General features: G+C 40.8%; 1 protein-coding gene and 1 long non-coding RNA gene across 2 annotated transcripts in view; one reads left to right on the forward strand and one right to left on the reverse strand.

Moving 5' to 3' along the window:
• CNTNAP5 (contactin associated protein like 5) overlaps window positions 1-23,002 on the forward strand; it is a 1,040,194-nt gene that overhangs the window by 561,930 nt on the left and 455,262 nt on the right. Inside the window, exon 8 of the mRNA XM_027562987.1 lies at window positions 468-732. Coding sequence (XP_027418788.1) covers window positions 468-732 — 265 coding nt within the window. The remainder of the gene's footprint in view (window positions 1-467; window positions 733-23,002) is intronic.
• Window positions 433-19,703, reverse strand: LOC113905537. The gene is made up of 3 exons (XR_003514684.1): window positions 19,012-19,703; window positions 1,528-1,707; window positions 433-889 (listed from the first exon to the last, which is right to left on the reverse strand). It is a non-coding gene; the product is annotated as an uncharacterized LOC113905537 (long non-coding RNA).

The raw sequence follows: 23,002 nt of genomic DNA on the forward strand, positions 1-23,002 counted from the left end.
CCTTCATTATGAAACCTTTGCTCTTTTAGCTATTTCTTTTCCCAGGCTTCCCTGGGAGCTGGTGTCAGTGGCTTTCCACATTGTAACAAAATTTTCTCAAGTGTACCACTTTGAAAAGTATCCCAGGTCTTGGCATTAGTTGACTTGCAGTACATCATTACTCAGTGAATGAATGTTATTATTTTTATCTCTGGATCCCTAGAAACTTCTGATGTTTCCTATCCCTCCATCGCCCTAGGTCTTTGATGACTCTTTTTGCAGATAGCACTGTGATCCAGAAAATAGGAGTGGAAAACTATCTTGTGGGTGTTTCTGAACAAAGCTAACATATTTTTCCCTTTAAGATCTTACTGCTGAATGTGGAATAATCCTGAAATTAAGGTCAGCTCTGGGTGATTGTTTATATCAGCTGTCAGATTGCAGAATAAAAAATGGCTTTTATATATTTGATTTTTATTGTTTTCCAGGGCAATGTCACTTTTTCCTGCTCTGAACCACAGATTGTTCCCATCACATTTGTCAACTCCAGCAGCAGTTATTTGCTGCTGCCTGGGACTCCCCAAATCGATGGGCTCTCAGTGAGTTTCCAGTTTCGAACCTGGAACAAGGATGGCCTCCTTTTGTCCACAAGGCTCTCTGAGGGCTCAGGGACCCTGCTGCTGAGTCTGGAGGATGGAACCCTGAGACTCGTGATTCAGAAAATGACAGAACGTGCAGCTGAAATCCTCACAGGTACTGTCTGCTGACAACTTCTAGATCACTTTCTTATTCAGCCAAGTCGACACATGTTTGAGATTCTGACCAAAACATACAGGCTCTAGCTCCCAGGGATGTGGGATAATTAGTCTTCACAAACTTCAGGTTTGAAGATCCAATAGTTTTTTTATTCCTAAAAAAAAAAAAAAAAATTATATTGTAGTATAGTTGATTCACAATGTTGTGTTAGTTTCAGGTTACACCAAAATGATTCAGGTTATACATTATACAATATACATATACTTTTTCAGATCCTTTCCCTATCTAGATTATTACAGAGTACGGAGTATAGTTACCTGGGCTATACTCTAGGTTCTTGATCATTATATATAGTAGTGTGCATCTGTTAATCCCAAACTCCTAATTTATCCCTCTCTCCTCCGTACATTTTCCCTTTGGTAACCATGTTTGTTTTCCAAGTCTATAAGTCTGTTTTTGTTTTGTAGATTTTTACATTTGTGTCATATTTCAGATTCCACATATAAGTGATATCATATGATATTTTCTTTGTTTGACTTACTTCACTTCATATGATCACTTAATCTTTATCTATGAAGATTGGAAAGCACTTCCTTTTACAGCAGTATAAATTAGGCCCTAATGTATGGCAATATGGAACAGAGGTATGAACCATACCCTGGCTCTTCTATCTGCCTTTCCTTTAACATGGAGCTATGAAATTTTCTCCCTCCTTCTCTACTTGTTATATTACTGTCCTTCCAGAAACAGCATGTTCACTTAGTGACAAGTACTTACAGAGGTCAGACTTACATGCAGGCATTGGATTGGAGGCTAAGGCAGGCGGCTAGGTCAATGAATCCTCTGAGCAGCCCTCCTGGCTCTACAGTTTGAATCAAACCCCCTCTTCTGGGCCAATATCCATCCCAGATTACATGATATTGCATCTTTCTTTAATTTAAATATCTTTCTTTCGCCACTGGACTGTGAGCTCTGTCATCCAAACAAATTAGAGAAATATGAGTTAGGGAGCAAAAGACATAATTTAATAGTTAAGATCAGGTCAGACTATGGGAAATCTTCAGAGTCAATGGATGAACAAAAAACCCACTGAACCTCTGTAAATGACAGAAGTTTGGGTCTGCAAGTCAATCAGGAGGGTCCACAGGTGCCTCTTCCCTTTATCAGTCTGTGGCCCTAGATTAAGTTCCTAACTTTGTCTCCCATGTAAGAGTGTATTAGGTACCTATAGCTGCATAACAAATTATGCCAACATGTAGGGATTGAAAACAGCATGTGCTATGTCTCAGTTTCTAAGAGTCAGGAATCCAGAGGCCCCCTGACTAGGTAGTTCTAGCTACAATCAGCTTGTTAGTAGAGGCAACGGCCATCTCAAATTTCAACCAGGGTTAATTCTGCTTGCAGGCTAACACACATGGCTGTTGAAAGGCCTCAGAAGATTCAAACTTATCCCCATGGCCTCTCCAGAAGGCTGCCTCATTGATAGGGCAGTACTCTTAATCTAGAGTGAGTGACTTTGGAGAGAGTGAGAAAGAATCCTCAGGACAATGCCATGGTGTTCGTGTATCTCATAGCAAGAGTAGCATCCCATCATTTTCAACATATTCTGCTCATTAGAAAAGAAAATAAATCTAACCCTTGCTCAAGTCAAGGGGATTATACAAATGTTTACACAGCAGGAGTCATGGGTTATTGGGACCATCTTAGCATCTACCTGTAATAGGAGATGGAAAAAAAAAATCTTTATATTACAAGACAGTGATGGTGATTGAAAATGAAAGTGTTAGCTATTCAGTTGTGTCCAACTTTTTACAGCTCATGGACTGTAGCCTGCCAGGCTCCTCTGTCCATGGAATTCCCCAGGCAAGAATACTGGAGTGGGTAGCCATTCCATTCTCCAGGGAATCTTCCTGACTCAGGCATCAAACCTGGGTCTCCTGCATTGCTGGTGGACTCTTTACCATCTGAAGCACCATGAGATTAAATGGATCAAACCTTTGACACAGTGCTGAGAAGCTATTTAGCAAGTTTCTCTTTCTTCCACACCAACTCAGGATCTCTGGTGAAAATAAGCCTCACTCCTCAGAGTCATAAAAACTGAGTGAATTTGCACACTCCTGGGACTTTTATAAAATTTCCAAGATTTCCAGTCATGGAAGGTGAGTTAATCTCTTAGAAACATACCAGTTTTCATGTATAGAGTTAGAAAATTTAAAACTCAATCCTTATGTGAAGAAGAAAAATGGTGAGCTGGCACTGGGCTTTTTCTCTTTAATTGGTGAGATGGTTGAGTGCAGAGACTTGTATGCCTCAGGTCAAAATACAGTTTTAATAAAGTACAGGCCCCAGTGGCACTTTACTCTAAAGCATTCAGGTGTTACCTGTATTATTAAGCATGTGTCAGTCCATTAAAATGTGTTTATGACTGAGAGACAGGCTGGTAAAAGCTGCCCCATTACCCAGCTACACAGGGAGAAAAAGAAAATCATCGGGTATTTTTTACCTGCCTCTCAAAAGGATCAGACAAGGAAAAGAAAGTTTTAAAAACATTCTGATGTCTGTCTCAGAAAACTTGTTTGCTTCTTTCCCCAAGAATTTCCTGAATTTTGGAAATTATGAATTTCTTTCATTTTTCTTTGAAATGGATCAAGGCTTTTTGTCTCCTGGTGTTTTTCTATCCCAGGTAAAAGACAGATAAACAAGTAAACAAAAAAAGCAAAAGAACAAAACCGGTTTTTTCCTCCCTTACATTTCTGAGGAAACTTGTTTTCCAAGTACTTGAGATCATATTGGCTTTGTAAGAAGTGAAAAGCTCATGTGAGAAATTAGAAAATAATAACTGTTGTTCTGAAAGTTTTTGAGGGCCCTTGGGACTACCCTTGACACATGGTACTCCATGGAAATTAGAAACTAGCACCACATTTTATTAGTTGAACAAGGAATCCAGATATTTAAAGATCTACTTGAGATTAGTTCAGGTATTTCTAATGTCCTGAATCTAAAAGAAAGGATGACCCCACAGAAAGGGCAGATCATGGATGCCTGGCACATTCACTACTATTACCAGAGCTTCATATAGTGTGCAAGCTTTGGGGGGCAGATTATTTCGTGCATTTTTGCATTGAAGATCAGGAAGAGAAGTCCAAACTAAGTCATTCTCAAAATAGAAGGGTTCTGAATTTATTTGTTAGGAATTAAGTTTCAGGAAGATGAAGGACAGTAGTACAATCCCTCCATTGTATTCTACTTTGATTTCTATTTTTGTCATCTTCTTTCTTGAAAGCTTTGTGCGTGTGGATATGAGGAAGAGTCAAGGGCACCCTTTCACTGTAAGTGATGTGACACTTACATCAACAAACACTGTGATGTTGACACTAGAATCAACAAACACTGTGGATCTCTTGCAGGTCAGGCATTATGCTAGGACCTTATCATATAATACTACAGAAAAAAACAAAAAACTCATGAAACATATGAAGTGATTCTTATTTTACCAACATGCATAAGAGAAAATTGAGAGTCAGAAATTAAGCTCCCTTGACCAAGAAGGTGTTCAAGCTCAGGCTTTTCCTTTGCACTCCTAGGTCCACAGTTTTCACACTGTGTCTTGCTGACTCTTACATTGATTTTTGATATTCTCAGTTGCTTGAAAGTGAAAGACGCTCAGTTGTGTCCGACTCTTTGTGACCCCTTGGACTTATAGTCCACAGAATTCTCCAGGCCAAAATACTGGAGTGGGTAGCTTTTCCCTTCTCCAGGGAAAGAAGGAAGATCCTTCCCAACCCAGGGATTGGACCCAGGTCACCCACATTGCAGGAGATTCTTTACCAACTGAACTATCAGGGAAGCCCAATACCAGTTGCTTAAAGAATTCAAATATAAAGAAACTCTGCTTTAGCTGAAAGATGAAATGACAATAGGCTGTTAAAGAAAGTAGGCTGCATAGGATCTAAAGTTGGCTTTTCCCAAAACATTTTACTTGGTGGCCCCATCAATAGACAGATTTGGGAATTAGATGGGTTGAGAACAGATGATGAATCCACTGTCTTTGTAGACTTTAGCTGACATTGCCTGTATACAATTATAATGTAAGTTATGCATACCTAACACACATGTATGCTACTGTTCATTGAATATATGGGACATGATTTTCTCAGACCTTTTTAAATGCTCAGTGATGATTCCTTAGTAAAATTATCACATAATTTTATGTACATCACATAAGTACAAAGGGAACTGGGCTTTCCAGGAGGTGCACTGGTAAAGAATCCGGCTATCAGTGCAAGAGACACGGGTTGATCCCTGGGTCAGGAAGATCCCCTGAGTAGGAAATGGCAACCCACTCTAGGATTCTTACCCAGAAAATTCCATAGACAGAGGAGTCTGGCAGGCCACAGTCCATGGGATCGCTAAGAGTTGGACATGACCGAGAACACACGCATGCACGAAGGGCACTAAGTAAGAGCCTGGATGCTTCCAGAGACTTTGCCATGCACAGGACAGTTTACCCATATTCCTGTCACCTCTGCATTGCAAACCCCAGCTGGAAATCTGAAGGCTGAATGGGAATGGACAGGAAGCTTTCCAGGAGTCCTATTGCCAGATGAGGAGCATCATCTCCCCCTTTAAGAATCAGAGCAGTCAATCGTGCAAATCTTAAATAAATACACACCTGGATCTCCTCCTTTATGCATTTAAAACCCTAGTTCCTCATCACTTCTCCCCAGGAACCGCATGTCTTGGGGACCACTTTCTCAGGTCACACCTGCTCCTGAAATGATTGACAACAGATTCTATTTTTGAATGGAGGATGGCTGCCATTTTAAAAGACTGTTAAAAATATGCTTAGGATGTAGATGTTATTGTCCAGACTAATCCGGATGACTAAGAACAGGAACTTGTGTAAAAGTAAAGGAGAGCACTTGGCTTGGTCAAGCAGAGTGTTTTGAATTGCAAGTGAAACATTAAGTCTTCTGAAGAAAAGCTGGCACCATTATAATTATTCTGCAAGTGGCCTGCCATTTCAATGTTATTTTTCTTGTGCTGATGGGAGAAGAATGGGGAATAAGAATAGGAAGAAAGAGATCTGGGGGCTTCAGTCCTGAAAATTGGAAGTATGTTTTTTTTCTGCTCTAAAGTGAAGTCGCTCAGTCATGTCTGATTCTTTGCGACCCCGTGGACCGTAGCCCGCCAGGCTCCTCTGTCCATGGGATTCTCCAGATAAGAATACTGGAGTGGGTTGCCATTTCCTTCTCCAGGGGATCTTCCCAACCCAGGGATCGAACCCAGGTCTCCTGCATTGCAGGCAGACGCTTTATCCTCTGAGCCACCACCCCTCAAAACATCAATTTCCCACCAAAAAGCTAGTCTGGGCAAAGTCCTTGAACTCAGGCCTTAGCATCCAGGACAACAACCTCACTGTGTTCTGCATAGATGCAGAATCTGAGTTTTATTCTGTTAGACTACACTGTACTTTGTAGCTGAAAGAGAGAACTGGTCTAGAATTAAGTTCCTTCTAAACTTTCATGAGTTCCTAAAGTAAAACAGGAGGTCAACAATGTCTTCAAGGAAATCATCAACTCCAGAGTCTTCTTTTGACAATGGAATAAGTGCCCTTAATTACATGTATTCAGCAGGGCCAATCTCCCTGCCAAAGATCACTTTTCTCAACTCCTCATTTTGTGGTGCATTTTGGGGAGGAAGAATGGTAAACTGGGCTTCTTTCATACAGTGATTTTTGTGAATGAAATGCTTGAATATCCAAGAAAAGTCCTGCATGTTTTTCTTTGTGATCCATATAGAATTAGGTGCCAAGGATCTAAATCTGAGAAGTTGTGTTTTGTTTTGTCTTATTAACCATCTTTAATTCACACTAGGATACTCTATATGTGTCAAAGTTATCAGGATATGTAGGACTTTCAAACAATGTTAGTAGAGAAAGAGTTGTATGTACCAGACCTACTGATTGTGAAGAGAAAACAAGACAGTCATAATAAGGGTCTTTTAATGTGAGATAGACTTGACTCAGAGGTTAAAGCATCTGCCTCTGATGCGGGAGACCTGGGTTCGATCCTTGGGTTGGGAAGATCCCCTGGAGAAGGAAATGGCAACCCACTCCAGTATTCTTGCCTGGAGAATCCCAGGGACGGAGGAGCCTGGCAGGTTACAGTCCACGGGGTCACAAAGAGTTGGACACAACTGAACAACTTCACCTCACCTCACCTCAGAATTTGTCACAGATGAAAATTTTTATGTTTGCTTCACTGCAGAAAATAGAACACACCCCAGTAAGGCCAAATGGCAGAGAGACTGTCTAATGGCTTTTCATTAGAGAATATTCTATCCAGAGCACATAGCCACACAGTCTACTGCTCTGATGTACTAGAGGCATCAAACCCAGGGTGGAATTTTCAGTAGTAAGAAATGAGTCTCCGCGCAATTGAACAGAACCCAGAAGATGGGAGAGGGAATTTTCAGACAGATCTAACCTGGCAGTAGGGACCTGCAAAACGATTATAAGCAGGAAAGACAGAAGGAGAAAACCAATCACGGGGAACAGGACAGAATCCCTAGGCCAAAAAACACATGATGAGCAAAGATCCGGAAATCAAACAGATGCTACAAAAATGCTTTCAGTGGAGGCAGATGGCTTGCTGGAGAGACAATTTCAGGTCATTCCACTGAATCCTTACATACAAGTAATAGTGTTCAGCATCCTCAACCACCTTACATTTTCCAGTAGACACCAGGCATTCCAGAATTACTAATTATGAAACAATTCCTTCTAATCAGTCATTAATTTTCTATATTTAGAAGAATGTTGGGGCTGACTTGTTCTTTCTATAGCTGAACATGGGATGAAATTTTAATGGCATAGCCTTTGATCCACAACCATCATGGATATTATTGGATGATTATTTAACATTGCCTTTATTTAAATAAATCCTCCTACAGCTGTGGTCCACATCATTTCACTTATTCTTTTAAAATTTATATCAATTGATATTTTTTAAATAAACCTTCCTAAAGCCAACCAACTGCCCCATTATCTAGTCTTCTGGTTATTTTCTTTTGTAGCTTTGGCCTAAATATGTATTAGTTTACTAGGATTGTCATAACAAAATACCATGGATTAGAAGACATATCGGCTTCCTCAGTTGCTCAGTAGTAAACAATCTGCCTACAAGGCAGGAGATGCAGGAGATGCCGGTTTGATCCCCAGGTTGGGAGATCCCCTGAAGGAGGAAATGATAACACACTCCAGTATTCTTGCCAGGAAAATCCCATGGATAGAGAAGCCCGATGGGCCCCAGTCCGTAGAATCACAAAGTCAGACTCACTCTGTAGGAGACCTATCAGAAATTTCCTTTCTTCCAGTTGTTGAGGCTAGAAGTTTAAGGCGTGGTCAGGGCTGGTTTCTTCTTGGTTTGCAGAGGCTGCTTTCTCCCTGTGTCCTCACATAATCTTCTCTCTCTGTGCCCATCTGTGTCCTAATGCCTTTCTCTTGTGAGGGCACAAGTCATATTGGCTATGGGCCTACTCATAAGACTTTATTTTACCTTTATTACTTCTTTCAGAATCTTATCTCTAAATACAGACACATTCTCAGGTATGGGGAGAGGGCTAAGACTTCAACATATGGATTTGGGGGGGTGCACAATTCAGCCCAATAGAAGGTGTATTATCAGACATAGAGACCAGATTGTTATTGCTAAGAGGGATGAGGGGTGGGGGAGGGATGGATTGGGAATTTGGGATTAGCAGATGCAAACTATTGTACAGTAAATTCTCAATGTGAACCTTCAAATTGTCAACTTTCAAAGATGAGAACAGTATGCCAATTATCATACTGTATTACTGTACTTTTCAAGGTACTGTACTGTAAGATTAAAATTAATTTCTTTATTTTTCTGTTTGTTTTATATGCTATTTGTATTTTAAAGTATTATAAACCTATTACGGTACAGTACTATATAGCCAAATGTGTTATGTGGGTACCTATGGTTACTTTGACTTATAAACAAATTGGACTTATGAATGTGCTCTCAGAACAGAACTCATTCATACGTATGGGACTTACCTGTATGTAGAATGGATCAACAACAGTGTCTTACTATGTAGGATAGTATTCTCTATTCAGTATCCTGTGATAAACCATAATGGAAAAAGAATATGAAAAGAATGTGTATAGGTGTATAACTGAATCACTTTGCTGTATAGCAGAAACTACCACAATATTTTAAATAAACTATACTTCAATAAGATAATTTATAAAAAAATATATTAATCATGTGTACAGGCATGCGTGTGTGCAGTTGTATCCAACTCTTTGCAACCCTATGGACTGTGGCCCGCCAGGTGCCTCTGTCTATAGAATTCTTTAGGAAAGAACACTGGAGTGGGTTGCCATTTCCTACTCCAAAGGATCTTCCTCACTCAGTGATCAAACCTGCATCCCCTGTGTCTCTTGCACTGGCAGGAGGATTCTTTACCACTGAGCCACCTGGGAACCCTGTATTAATCATATATCTCTACAATTGGTTTCTCAATGTTCTTGTCACCATGGAATGTAAGGATTCATGGGAACAACATCACTGCCTGCCTTGCTCACCACTATTTGCCCAAGGCCTAGTCTAACACCTTATTTATAATAGGCCTTCTGTAACTATTTGTCTTATGTATAAGCAAGCATCTGAATAAATGAACTACTAGAAATGACCTCCAAAACATTTCTGAAGGATCTCATTTTAACCTTGGAAAAAGAGTTCACAATGGTTTTTAACCAACATCCATGCTGCAACAGTTCTATGAGGCACCATGTGTCAAGCCCAGGAATGAGCTGTACTCAGGGGAGATACTAATTAGATAGAGGCCAGTGGGGCTCCCAGAGGTGGGAGATGGCAGGGAGAGCTGTGTCATGAAGGTTGAAAGTGCTCACCCTATTGATGCTTATGACCAGATGGTTGTAATCTGCAGCCCTGGAGTTTGCAGAGCATTCCCCAATATTGTCCTTTTTCATAGAATATGTTTATATCACCACCATCTGTACATCAAGTAAACATGATGACTTTGTGAACCTCATCCTCTGCTTCAATTAAGCTGTCATTAATGCCTGTGTTTTAGCTAAGATAATGTTGAGAAAATCCCATTGGTAAGGACAAACAAATATTAGTAGATAGCCACAGGGCCATGGCTGTCTCAACAAGCTGTCTGACGGAGCCCATAGTTCAAGTTTCAGAAAACAAGCATATGATGAGGCATTCCACTTTATGTGAAATGAGACATGCCATTGCCTTAGCCTCAAGATATCAAGCAGAGGTTGGGAATATTTACTAAAGGAGTGATCTGGTGGGCCTCCATAGCTTTTTAAAGTCTCAGTAATAATGGCAGAAATATTTTATTTCTTAGCTTACTCTACATTCTTCTTCAGCTTGCTCCAACGGGAAACAGGGAACTAGATTTGTCTAATAGGGAAATATCTCATAGTCAAAACTGTTGTCATTTTCTTTAGTCTTTCATGTTTTATACTTTAATAATTCTCTCATATAATTCACTTTGCCTCCACCTGTTACTGAATGCATGTTCCTGTGTCTGATGCACAATGAGGCCAAACAATACCAGAATGTTGGAGTTTGGAGCAGAGAAAGTTTTACTGTAGGCCCAAACAAGGAGAACAGGTGGCTCGTGTCCCACAAAACTTCAAACTCCTGGAAAGGTTTCAGCAAACCATTGTTTTAAGGCCAAGTGAAGGAGGGGCATGGTTGGTTGTTACAAACTTCTTGGTGTCAGAATCCATTGCTTTTACAGCTAGCCACATAGGCCAGGTCATGATGTTCCTGTAAACCTCCACCAGCACAGTTGTTATTCTCTGTGCTACAACTTTTTATCTCTGTGAATGGAAAGGTATCATGCCTTAAAGGTCAAAACCTTGAGACTGGACCATCCTGTATATTTCAGGCTATAGGCAATATTCTTAACTCAAAATAAAAGCAATAGAATTCAATGGTTAAAGTAAAAGAAGCAGATCTAGTATGGAGTCAGATTTGTTCTTCCCTATTACACAGTTTAATTCAGGAAGCTTTTGTAGCATCTGTGCTCTGCTGGTACTGTACTCAATTCTGAGGATGGAGGGCTGCTGCTGCTGCTAAGTCACTCCAGTCGTGTCTGACTCTGTGCAACCCCATAGATGACAGCCCACCAGGCTCCCCAGTCCCTGGGATTCTCCAGGCAAGAATACTGGAGTGGGTTGCCATTTCCTTCTCCAATGCATGAAAGTGAAAAGTGAGAGTGAAGTCACTCAGTCATGTCTGACTCTTCGCGACCTCATAGATTGCATCCTACCAGGCTCCTCTGTCCATGGGATTTTCCAGGCAAGAGTACTGGAGTGGGTTGCTATTTCCTTCTCCAGAGGATGGAGGGATTGGCTTCCAAAAGCTCATAGGTGCTGTTGAAAGGGACAGTATAGAGCACTGATTATGCAATTGGACAGATGCTTAGGACACAGTAGGAGAATAAGAGAAGAGGGACCAGGAAGGCTGAGAAAGTGAAGGCTTCCTAGAGGCAAGGAAAACATAGCTCGATTTTGAAGAATGAATAGAATTTCATTAAACAAATAAGGAAGGGAAGGATGTGCCAATAAGAGGAGAGAAATAGGAGGAGATCTGGATGTCTAAGACTCCACAGGTGGCTCAGTCACAGATACAAAGAAGCACAGGCAAAATATGAACCATAATTTTGGTCAGGGATCCAAAGTTTGACTGTCTCCTAAAGGTGACAGGGAGGAGCTCCTCCTCCTGACAGGGAGGAGCTGTATCTGGCTGTGGAGCTGACCTTCATTTTTATTGTGTAGACTTTGGAACCAAGCATTCAAGTCTCTTCTAGAGACACTGTATCTTCACCATCAACTATGAACATATCACAGTTTTTATCTGATTCCAGTGTATGTCAAACCCAGCTGTTCTCCTTCCAGATGCTGACCAAAGGTTCTGAGGATCCAGGTTATCTTAACACATGAGCCAGCCTTTCACAACTAGGAAAGGTTTAACCTATGATTTATCATCCAGGTGCCAGGAGGGCCCAGCTGCTGACACTTGGCAGTGGAGATTCAGCTAGTCTGACACTCAATCAATCAAGTAACGTTTGGAGAGGGCAGGATGTTGCTCTTTTGATACCTGTTGATACCGAGGGGAATACCAAATCACCATGCAGACTCTGACCCTCAGGAACTTTGAACACCATCAAGGAGATAACACTTACAGAGATGAATTGTTAATTAATAGTACAAGGCAGTAAATAATATGAACTAAATTAATAGATCAGACAGTGGATATTTTTAGAATCCAAAAGAAGAAATGTCTATGTACAGATCTTGCCTAGGAAAACTTTCTTTTTTCATTTCCTGCTGTATTAACTTACTGTTTCAATCATTCAGTTCTTTTTAGGCGTCCTGTACTATGCTGCTGCTACTGCTGCTGCTGCTAAGTCACTTCAGTTGTGTCCAAGTCTGTGCTAGGTGACTGCAATAGGAAGTTAAAAAAAAATAAAATAAAAAGCTTCCTGCTCCTAGAGTTAAGGAGAGGAAGTACTAGGACAAAAACTGGGCATTGGAGGATAGTAAGGTGAATTTGAATAGTCAGAGAGCTGGGAGAATAGCATATGGGTGAGGTGGAGGGTGGAGGAAAAGTACGTTAGTTTAGTGCATTCACTAGGAGCATAATGAGTACACTAGCCCAGCTAGAGTAATAAATTTGTGTAGGCGTACTGAGAAATAAGATGGCAAAGACCGATGGGGACCAGATTACAGAGGCATCAAGCATCAAGACAAGTATTTGACTTTCATTCACTGGGCTCTATTGACACACTGGAGGGATTTTTGCTGTAAGTTTTAATAATAAACTTGCTCTTCCAATACTTCAATCTAGCAAGTTGTCTTGTACCAGAAAGAGATCAGGGGCTGGGAGAAAGAGGGAACCCATCAGAAAGATTACCAGCTCCCTGATAGGGGATGAAATCAAAGTTGGAGAGGAAATTTGAAGAAATATGTGAATTTAATTCACCATATGAAGGAAAGGGTTAATAGAATTTGATAATTGATGGATAAATGGTATTCAAGAAAAAGAGGACAGAGGACCTAAACTGTGGCATAATGGTGCTATTAATTAGAATATGCTCTTTTATGATGTGATTGACATTTTAAGACTGCCTTATTCAATTATTTAGATATTCCCCACTTTGTTCTCTCAAACACTGAAATTACCTTTGAATTGTTAAGTAAAGGTTGGTATGAAAGGATGTAGAAAAACAGCTGAATTGAGTTTTCTGGGGAAGATAAACCCTAGAAACTTCTCAGTCAAGCCAGGCAGTTGTGTCTTTGTTTTACAGATGAAGAAGGAGTTGAGAGAGATTAAGAAATCTGTCTAGATTGTTAGAAATTATAAGTGGCAGGGCCTTGAGCAAGGGTCACAGGTGAATAAATGAAATGGGGAGATCTGTAATAGGTTATTTCCAGGATTGGAAATAGAGTCTTCAGGACTGTGCTCTGGCCTGGACTGTAGCTCTGTGTATCCCAGTGTGGCTGTATGGCTGATGGTTAGAGATGCTGGGACAGACACCTGACTTCAAAGGTTCTGTCTTCAATCCGTAAAGAGAGACCCTAAATCAGATGAAGGCTGAAATGCAAAGACCTGTTAGGAACTGGACTGAGAATGAGAGAAGAAAAGGGAATGAAACAGATAGAAATCAAGTGCTTGCTTTCTGAGACTCTGCAACCTCAAGTTATTCCTTGAAACCAGTGATTCTCAACCAAGGGAAATTTTCCAGTCCCATCCATCCTGACCTCCCATTCCCACATTTTCAGGCAGGGGACTTCTGGCAGTGTCTGGTGATGATTTTGTTTTTGTTTTTGTTTGTTTTTTAAAGCACAAACTTAATTTATAGTCTTTCAGCATGGCCAAATAATGTGCTAAGTATATTCCCTGGTGGCTCAGACAGTAAAGAATCTGCCTGCAATACAGGAGACCTGGGTTCGATCCCTGGGTCAGGAAGATCCCCTGGAGAGGGGAATGGCTACCTACCCACTCCAATATTCTTGCCTGGAGAGTTCCATGGACAGAGGATCCTGCAGGTGGGCTATAGTCTATGGGGTTGAAAAGAGTTAGACACAACTGAGCTACTAACACACAAGAATATTCATATACATTTATCATTTTATTTTTGTAAAACTCTGAGTTTGGTGGTGTTATTCTTTTTTCCCTTTATTCATTTTTAATTGCAGTATAGGTAATTTACAACGTGGTGTTAATTTTAGGTATACAGCAAAGTTACATATAGTATACATATACACACACACACACACATATATATATATATATTCTTTTTCAGATTGTTCTCCATTACAGGTTATTGCAGGATATTGAATATAGTTCCCTGTGTCTGCTATATAGCAGGTGCTTGTTGGTTCTCTTTTTATATATCATAGTGTATATGTGTTAATCCTTATCTCCTAGAGGAAATCATAGGCAGAACATTTTTTGACACAAATTGCAGTAATGTTTTTTGGATCCATCTCCTAGAATGATGAAAATGAATGCAAAAATAAGCAAATGGGACCTAATTAAACTTAAAAGCTTTTGTACAGCAGAGGAAACCATAAACAAAATGAAAAGACAACCTACAGAATGGGAGAAAATATTTGTGACAGAGAAGGGGTTAATTTCTAAAATATACAAACAGCTTATATAACTCCATGTCTGATGATGCTGATGATGTTTTTGGTGCTGGGGATGGGGGCATCCCGGGAGTCAGGGATGCTGCTAAACATCCTATAGAAAAGCATAGTCCAGGACACCACACCCCCAACAAATAATTATCCAGTCCCAAATCTGAGAAATTCTACTCCCTCCCAAGGCAAAAGCTTACTGCTAAACAAAAAGATTCAGGCTGTTGCAATACTTCTTAGCCACCTGAGTCTCAATCTTAATAAGTGTGAACTATAAATTGTTGTGAAGGTCTCATTATAAAAAGGTATTAAAAAACACACAAGAATGCTTGGTAATGATATTTATCTAGAAAAATAAAATCAAAGTAGAAAAGGTCCAAGGTCAGATCTAAGTGGACATTTTGAGAAACGAAAGTTGAGTTGTGCTTTAATTCAATAGAAACTTGAAGTTTCATGAAAGGACAGAACTAAAGTGTGAACTCAGTCTTGTCAAAGGGAAGGTTGCCTTGTGAGAACAGAAGTGGTGCAGTTACTTAGGAAACACTGAAACAGTTCCTCAAAAGGTTACATATGGAGATACCATATATGACTCAGCAATCCCGCTCCTAGGTGCACACCTAAGAGAATTAAAGACTTAAGTCCTCAGAGAAATCTGTGCAGGAATGTTCATAGCGGCATTATTCATAATATCAGCAAAGTGCAAGTGACTCAAATGTCCATCACCTGGCAAAAGGATAAACAAAATGTGGTCTGTCCACACAATGCAACAACATTCAGCCATATAGGTAGATAGATAGACTGATACAGATAGACGGATACAAGCTGCTACCTAGAATGAACCCTGAAAACATTATGTGACGCAAAAGAAGCCAGTACAAAAGGGAACATAACATATTATTTCATTTATAGGAAATCTCCGCAGGCAAGTCCGTAGAGACAGAAAGCAGATTATTGGTTGGCACAGCTGGAGGTGGGGGATTCAGGCAATTGGAGACTGATAGCTAAGGTTACAGCATTTCTTTGAGGGCTCCAAACATTTTAAAATTAATTGTAATGGCAGCCTAACTCTGTGACTATACTAAAAACACTGAACTGTACTTTTTACACAGATAGATTGTATAGTCTGTGAGTTTTATCTCAATAAAGCTGTTTCAAAAATATAACTAAATAAAAGCAAAGTTAAATTCCACAGCAGAAAATAGAGGTAGAGGTAATTGGCCATCAGAATGATTCCTGGAGCAAAGCAGGGTTTGCTTTGGAGTGTGGAGAGCAGAAAGCACTCAACCTGGGTGCCTGACAGCTCAGCCTGGGTGCCCGACCCCTGCGTTTGAATTCTGGGTCTACCCCCACAGTAGCCATATGAGCCTGGACAGCCTCTCCAATTTTGTTTAACCTTGTGTAACATGAGGGCCCTAAAACTTGGCCTCTGGGAACATTGTGCAAATTAGGAATTACATATTCAAAGTGCCTGGCTCATTGTACATATTCAGTACTGGTAGTGTGTATTGTTAGCTATTTTTACAATTGGGCCGTGTCTCACATTTCATCTGCAAGTTTGGTTGCAAGGATGGAAAGTGTCTATTTTTATATTTTTTTATGAAGAAAACCTTCTAAACCTCTTTAATGCTCTCTGTGAAAGACCTTTTATACCATTGCCTTAGGCTGGATTCTGGAACTAGAAAGCAGATACTTTAAGTAATGAGAGGTGGGGGGATGTAGAGGGAGAAGTGGAAAAGAATGAAAACATTTCCTATCCTTTATCTCAGCCTGAACAGTTTGATAGTATTAAAAAATAATTACAAATGTTGCACAAGTTTTTTAGAAACTTCACAAATTCTAGGACTTTACATAAGAGAAAAGAATCTGTGATTCTCGCATTTAAGCTAGTTCCAGTGTTTTCTCTTTGTTGTCATTTTTTTTTTAAATTTTATTTTATTTTAAAACTTTACATAATTGTATTAGTTTTGCCAAATATCAAAATGAATCCGCTACAGGTATAAATGTGTTCCCCATCCTGAACCCTCCTCCCTCCTCCCTCCCTATACCATCCCTCTGGGTCGTCCCAGTGTACCAGCCCCAATCATCCAGTATCGTGCATCGAACCTGGACTGGCAACTCGTTTCTTACATGATATTTTACATGTTTAAATGTCATTCTCCCAAATCTTCCCACCCTCTCCCTCTCCCACAGAGTCCATAAGACTGTTCTATACATCAGTGTCTCTTTTGCTGTCTCGTACACCGGGTTATTGTTACCATCTTTCTAAATTCCATATATATGCGTTAGTATACTGTATTGGTGTTTTTCCTTCTGGCTTACTTCACTCTGTATAATAGGCTCCAGTTTCATCTACCTCATTAGAACGGATTCAAATGTATTCTTTTTAATGGCTGAGTAATACTCCATTGTGTATATGTACCACTGCTTTCTTATCCATTCATCTGCCGATGGACATCTAGGTTGCTTCCATGTCCTGGCTATTACAAACAGTGCTGTGATGAACACTGGGGTACACGTGTCTCTTTCCCTTCTGGTTTCCTCAGTGTGTATGCCCAGCAGTGGGATTGCTGGATCATAAGGCAGTTCTATGTCCAGTTTTTTAAGGAATCTCCACACTGTTCTCCATAGTGGCTGTACTAGTTTGCATTCCCACCAACAGTGTAAGAGGGTTCTCTTTTCTCCACACCCTCTCCAGCATTTATTATTTGTAAACTTTTGGATCGTAGCCATTCTGACTGGTGTGAAATGGTACCTCATAGTGGTTTTGATTTGTATTTCTCTGATAAAGAGTGATGTTCAGCATCTTTTCATGTGTGTGTTAGCCATCTGTATGTTTTCTTTGGAGAAATGTCTATTTAGTTCTTTGGCCCATTTTTTGATTGGGTCATTTATTTTTCTGGAGTTGAGCTGTAGGAGTTGCCTGTATATTTTTGAGATTAGTTGCTTGTCCGTTGCTTCATTTGCTATTATTTTCTCCCATTCTGAAGGCTGTCTTTTCACCTTGCTAATAGTTTCCTTTGATGTGCAGAAGCTTTTTGTTGTCATTTTTAACAAAACGGGAACAATATCCTATATACTATATTTCACTTAATAAGATATCACTACCACTCTTGGAATTATGATTTTAATGACTACATTATATTTCATATAATTATTATTAATGGTAGTGAAACTTTCGTTTACAATAGTGACTGCTGCTGCTGCTGCTAAGTCACTTCAGTCGTGTCTGACTCTGTGCGACCCCAGAGACGGCAGCCCACCAGGCTCCCCCGTCCCTGGGATTCTCCAGGCAAGAACACTGGAGTGGGCTACCATTTCCTTCTCCAACGCGTGAAAGTGAAAAGTGAAAGTGAAGTTGCTCAGTCGTGCCCGACTCCTAGCGATCCCATGGACTGCAGCCTACCAGGCTCCTCCGTCAATGGGATTTTCCAGGCAAGAGTACTGGAGTGGGGTGCCATTGGGTGAAATACTTTGGATTTAATTTGACAAGAGATGTGCAAAACCATACAAGAAAAATGTTAAAACACTCATGAAAGGCACTGAATAATACTTGGACAAATGTAAAAATATATCCCATTCTTGAATGGATAACAGCATTATAAAGATACCATTTCTCCCTTAGTTATAAATTTAATATAATCTCTGTAGTAACATAACAGTTTATTTTATGGCATTAGATGCATTATACTAAAATTCATATAGAAAAGCAAACATTCAGGGTTGTATTCTGTATTATCAAATACAATACATCTGATTCACCTAAATTATTGCTATTGGAAATATTAGCAGTTGTGAATTTTTGCTATCATAAATGATATTATAAACGATGTCATGAACTCTTTTCACCATAAACCTTGATTGCAGTTTTGTTATTATTTTAGGATTGATTCTTCTAAATAAAATTCGTGGAAATGAGGCATTATATTTTTAGGGTTTTTGATACTTGTTGGTATACTGCCTTCTAGAAAGAATGTATCAACCTTTGAAATTGCCTGATTCCTCTATATTCACTAAAATAAAGTGTGTATATATATATATATATATATATATATATATTTTATATATATATAAAATTTTCTATTCTTTGCCAGTCTGGGAGATGACAAATATTATTTAATATCACTTTAAAGTTCAGAAGTTTTATGTTTGTTATCATCCAACAATCATTGCAGAACCCAAGCCCAACCTTTTAAGTCTCAGCTTTTAAATCACCCCAAAGTGGCCCTAAAAACCCTTTTCTTCTATGCCCAGAGAAATTTCCCCAAGGAGGTTCCTTTCCTCAAGGGTAATGCTTTCCTGTCCCCTTCATTGAAAATTTCTATTTTTTTCAGACCTGTTTATCTCAGAGAGGTTTTTGGAGGAAAGCAACCTGATAGAATTGATTTTCCCTAATTTGTGAATAATTAATAACACTTAAACCTGTGCCTTTAATAGACTGTTCTTAAAAAATAAACCTGAAGAGTCTCCAGGGGTGTTATTTTGGATCCATGAACAGAAGGATGGGGACAGAGAGCCCAGGGAAAGCAGATATTTGGAGAGAGGTCTGCCACTTTACTCACCTTGGAATCTGTGCCCAGGTCAGCTCTTCAGAGCTGGTCTTGTTTTTCTTAGCTTCTTTCTTTCTTCTTTTGAAACCACTCATGGATTACTTCTCAACCCAGGCTGCACAATTGAATCTCTGGAGATCTTTGAAACTTCCAAGGCCTGTGGCCACCCCATAAGTCTGCCTTAATTAACCTGGTGTGGGGCCCAGAGACCTGTCTTTTCAAAAGCTCCCCAGGTGATCCCTTTGTGTGGTCAGCAGCAAGAACTACTGTTCACATAATTTTCTTCTAAGAGCTAAGATTTCACACAGGCTCCCCCTGCAGGGACTAGGGACCTTGTAGGAAAAGATCAGAAAAGATCAAATCAAAAGGAAAAGCAGACCAGAAAGAAAAGAAAAAACAACTCACCAACCAAGTGATCCCTTATTGTAACCTGAAGCTTTTAAAGACAGATAGTGACCTGGGAAAGGGTGGGGACCCCAAAACAGAACATGCAAGCTACAGCCCCAGCCCTAGCTCCAGTCCTGCCTCCACACTGAGCACATCACTTCCTCAGCCCTGTGTCTTCTGTACAGCGCCCTGATGATGGGTCTGTAATTCGATGGCACACTCCCCCTGACCTCTGTCTGTATCTTCTTTCCTACTTTGTCCCTAATGTTTAGCTGGGCACTTAGAGGATATTTTTTGGTGGCTCAGATGGTAAAGAATCTGCCTGCAGTGAGGGAGACCTGGGTTGGATCCCTGGGTAGGGAAGAAGATCCCTTGGAGAAGGGAATGGCTGCCACTACCAGTATTCTTGCCTGGAGTATTTCATGGACAGAGGAGCCTGGCGGGCTACACTCTGTGGGTCTCAAAGAGTCAGACGTGACAGAGTGACTAACTTTTTTTTCACTTTAGGAGCTATTTTCACCCTATCTATTGAGCTAGTTACTGACTCCCTTTTAGCCTAGCCTATGGCTTACCTGAAATGAAATCTCATCTGTTATGCAGAGGTATTTAAATTGGTATGCAAATAGCAGTAAAAGGAGTAAAGACCCACCCCTGGCTATGCTGCCCAATGCCCTTGACAGAAGTCAAATGTTCAGCACCAGGAAATACCTGACAGACCCTCTACCTCATTAGCAGAATCCCTGTTGCTGGACCCCACTGGCCTTTTGGGGGGAAGTAGGGCCTCCAGGCTGAGCAGCTTCTGTGTTCTCCTCTCCACCCCAGGCAAATGTTCAGGGCTGCAGTGAACACTGGCTGGGAGGGAGCTGGCCCTTACATCTGGGTTATTCAGAACAGATGGAGCACAGCTGCCCCTGTGTATCACAGCTGGGCTTCGAGCCTGGTGCTGCGCTTTCCTGGGGGCAGCTTCTATGGCCATCGGATGGCTCAGAGGCAAGGGCTCTTTAGTAGCCATTCTGAGAAGCCCTGCAGACCTCTAGTCTGATTTTCAGTGCTTTCTCCCCAGCTGGTTTCTCAGGGACTGTCCCAGTAGGCACTATAAAGACTGAGCTCCAGAAATAGCTCCTATCTGTCCCTTCCTCTCCATCTTCACAGCTGCTACTTTGCCTGAGACCCCCATCATTCTGTCCCCTGGGGCCTGTGCACATGTCAGGCCTCTCCCCACCCCATGCCCCGTTCTGCTTCCGTCCTTGCTGCTCCTTGTTCCTGCCATCGGTCACCAGAGTCTTTGAATGTGTGCCTCCAGCCAGGTCATCCCCATGCTGATGTTCTTGTTTAGTCACTAAGTTGTATCTGACTCTTTTGTAACCCCATGGACTGTAGCCTTCTGTCCGGCTTCTCTGTCCGTGGGATTTCCTAGGCAAGAACACTGGAGTGGGTTGCCATTTCCTTCTCCAGGGGAATATTCTCGGCTCAGGGACTGAACCCTCATCTCCGGCATTGGCAGATGGATTCTTTATCACTGAGCCACCAGATTCTAGATCAGTGATTTCATTCCTGGCTGCATATTAGAATCATTCAAGGGACTTTTAAAAAATGCAGATGCCCAAGGTCCCTTGCCCAGAGATTCTGATAGAATCTTGGCTAAAGTGCCCTCCGGAATTCTTTGTCCCAGGCTAATGGTGAAACATTTCCTTAACCTGGTACATGAGGCCCCTGGGTGACCAGACCCTCTTTCCATATAGCTTCCTGTTGTCCTGTACTACGTTTCATTCCAGACCTTAGGCGCTCTGGTCCCTGGAACTCTTGAGAAATGAGAAACTCTTGCTCAGTTTTCACAAATTCCTAAAATTGTCACCACTTTTTCTGTGAAGTATTTTTGAGACCCTTATATTGAGTTAGGTCTTTCTTCTGTATCCCTGTACTACTGATTCACCCAGAATTGCAAGCAGGGCTGTTGTCTGCTTGCTTCTCTAAGCCACTAGCCTGCAATTCTCCAAGGACAGTATTGTAAACCTCTTTGCCTAAGTCTCTTCCATCTAATTACGGATTATCCCAGATGAAGTGACTATCCACTCTCCCAAACACAGGGGCAGGGGAGAGGCATGCGTTTTATGGTTGCTGTTCTGTTCTTTTGTTTTAGCAAACATTATTGTCTACTTTGTGACATGGGCTGTCCTACAGGTCCTACTATATTAATGGATATAATTCTCCCAAGACCCTAGAAGTACACTCATTCTCTCTATTTTTCAGGGGAGGAAAACTGAGTCAATAAGGAAAGGCAGGTAACTTGGCGCGTAGCAGGGCACAACACGTGTCTGTTGAGTGAAGAAATGGGTGGCTCTCTGCTCTGGTTACAAACAAATCTTTGTGACCAGACTAGGTATTAGGACTATGTTTCTTTCAGTGAACACTTTGCACAGACTGAACCTTGATAGATGATAAACATTTTGTAGGAGGGCTTCCCTGATGGATCAGAAGGTAAAGAATCTGCCTGCCAATGCAGGAGATGTGGGTACAATCCCTGGGTCAGGAAGATCCCCTCCAGAAATGGCAACCCACTCCAGTATTCTTGTCTGAAGATTTCCATGGACAGAGGAGCCTGGTGGCCACAGCCTATGGGCTTACAGAGTCGGACACAACCGAGCAAGTAACACTAACAATTTTGTAGGAAATAGCTGAAACCCTCGTGACTTAATTCCCAAGGCACTTTCCTCAACAAAGGACGTTGGCAGTGTGGTATAGTGTGAACCAAAGGCATCCAGGGCAAAAGAACAAGAGAGAAATATACTATAAATAAACACCCACTATGCCTACAAGCTACATACCCTGGGAGCTTTCCTGCCTGATCTCAGTGGATCCCTTACCAATGACATAGAGTAAGAATTATATTTACAGGAGATAAAACCAGAGCTTGGAAAGGTAGGTGACTCAGCCAGTGTCACATAATTAGTTAAGGAAAAAGACTGGAATTAAACTAGTCTGTTATGTCCCTTTCAACAACAGGAGGCTCCTCTGCCTGGTGTATCATTGGAATCTCTAGCTTTCCTAATTTACTTTTGCCTCTAAAAGCAGTTTTATTTTACTAAAACATATATATGCCATGTTTAGAAAAATGTGAGAAAACTAAAATTGCCTATAATTCCACTACTCAGAGATTAAAAAACACTGGGAACATTTTGAATTTTTTTTAAATCTTTTGACTCTGAATTTATATATCAATAAGTCAATAAATGTTTTCTATAGCTTTGTAGTATATGAAGAAGTGTTGCCCATTTTTTCAAACCAAACATATTAGAAGTGGTTAAGCAACATTCTTTATTTTAGGCATAGATGAGTTTATTTTAAGCTTAGTACATTGTGACTATTTGCTCGAAGCTCCTCCCAAATTGTCATTTCTTCTCAGTGTCCCTTGGCGCTTGAGATGGAAGGCCTTTTCTGTACTGTTGCCCTTTCCCTAATGGCAACTTCACAGCACAGCAGCTGTTACAATGAGTGGCACCCTCACAGTCTTTGGCATTCCATCTCCCCAACTTGTTGTCTGAGTCAGGGGTTACTCTTTCCCCAACTTACCAGCAGAACCAGCTGAGATCTAGGCAACTGAAGGCCTGTGTGGAAA

The sequence above is a fragment of the Bos indicus x Bos taurus genome, chromosome 2, assembly GCF_003369695.1.
Source record: "Bos indicus x Bos taurus breed Angus x Brahman F1 hybrid chromosome 2, Bos_hybrid_MaternalHap_v2.0, whole genome shotgun sequence".
Taxonomy (NCBI): domain Eukaryota; kingdom Metazoa; phylum Chordata; class Mammalia; order Artiodactyla; family Bovidae; genus Bos; species Bos indicus x Bos taurus.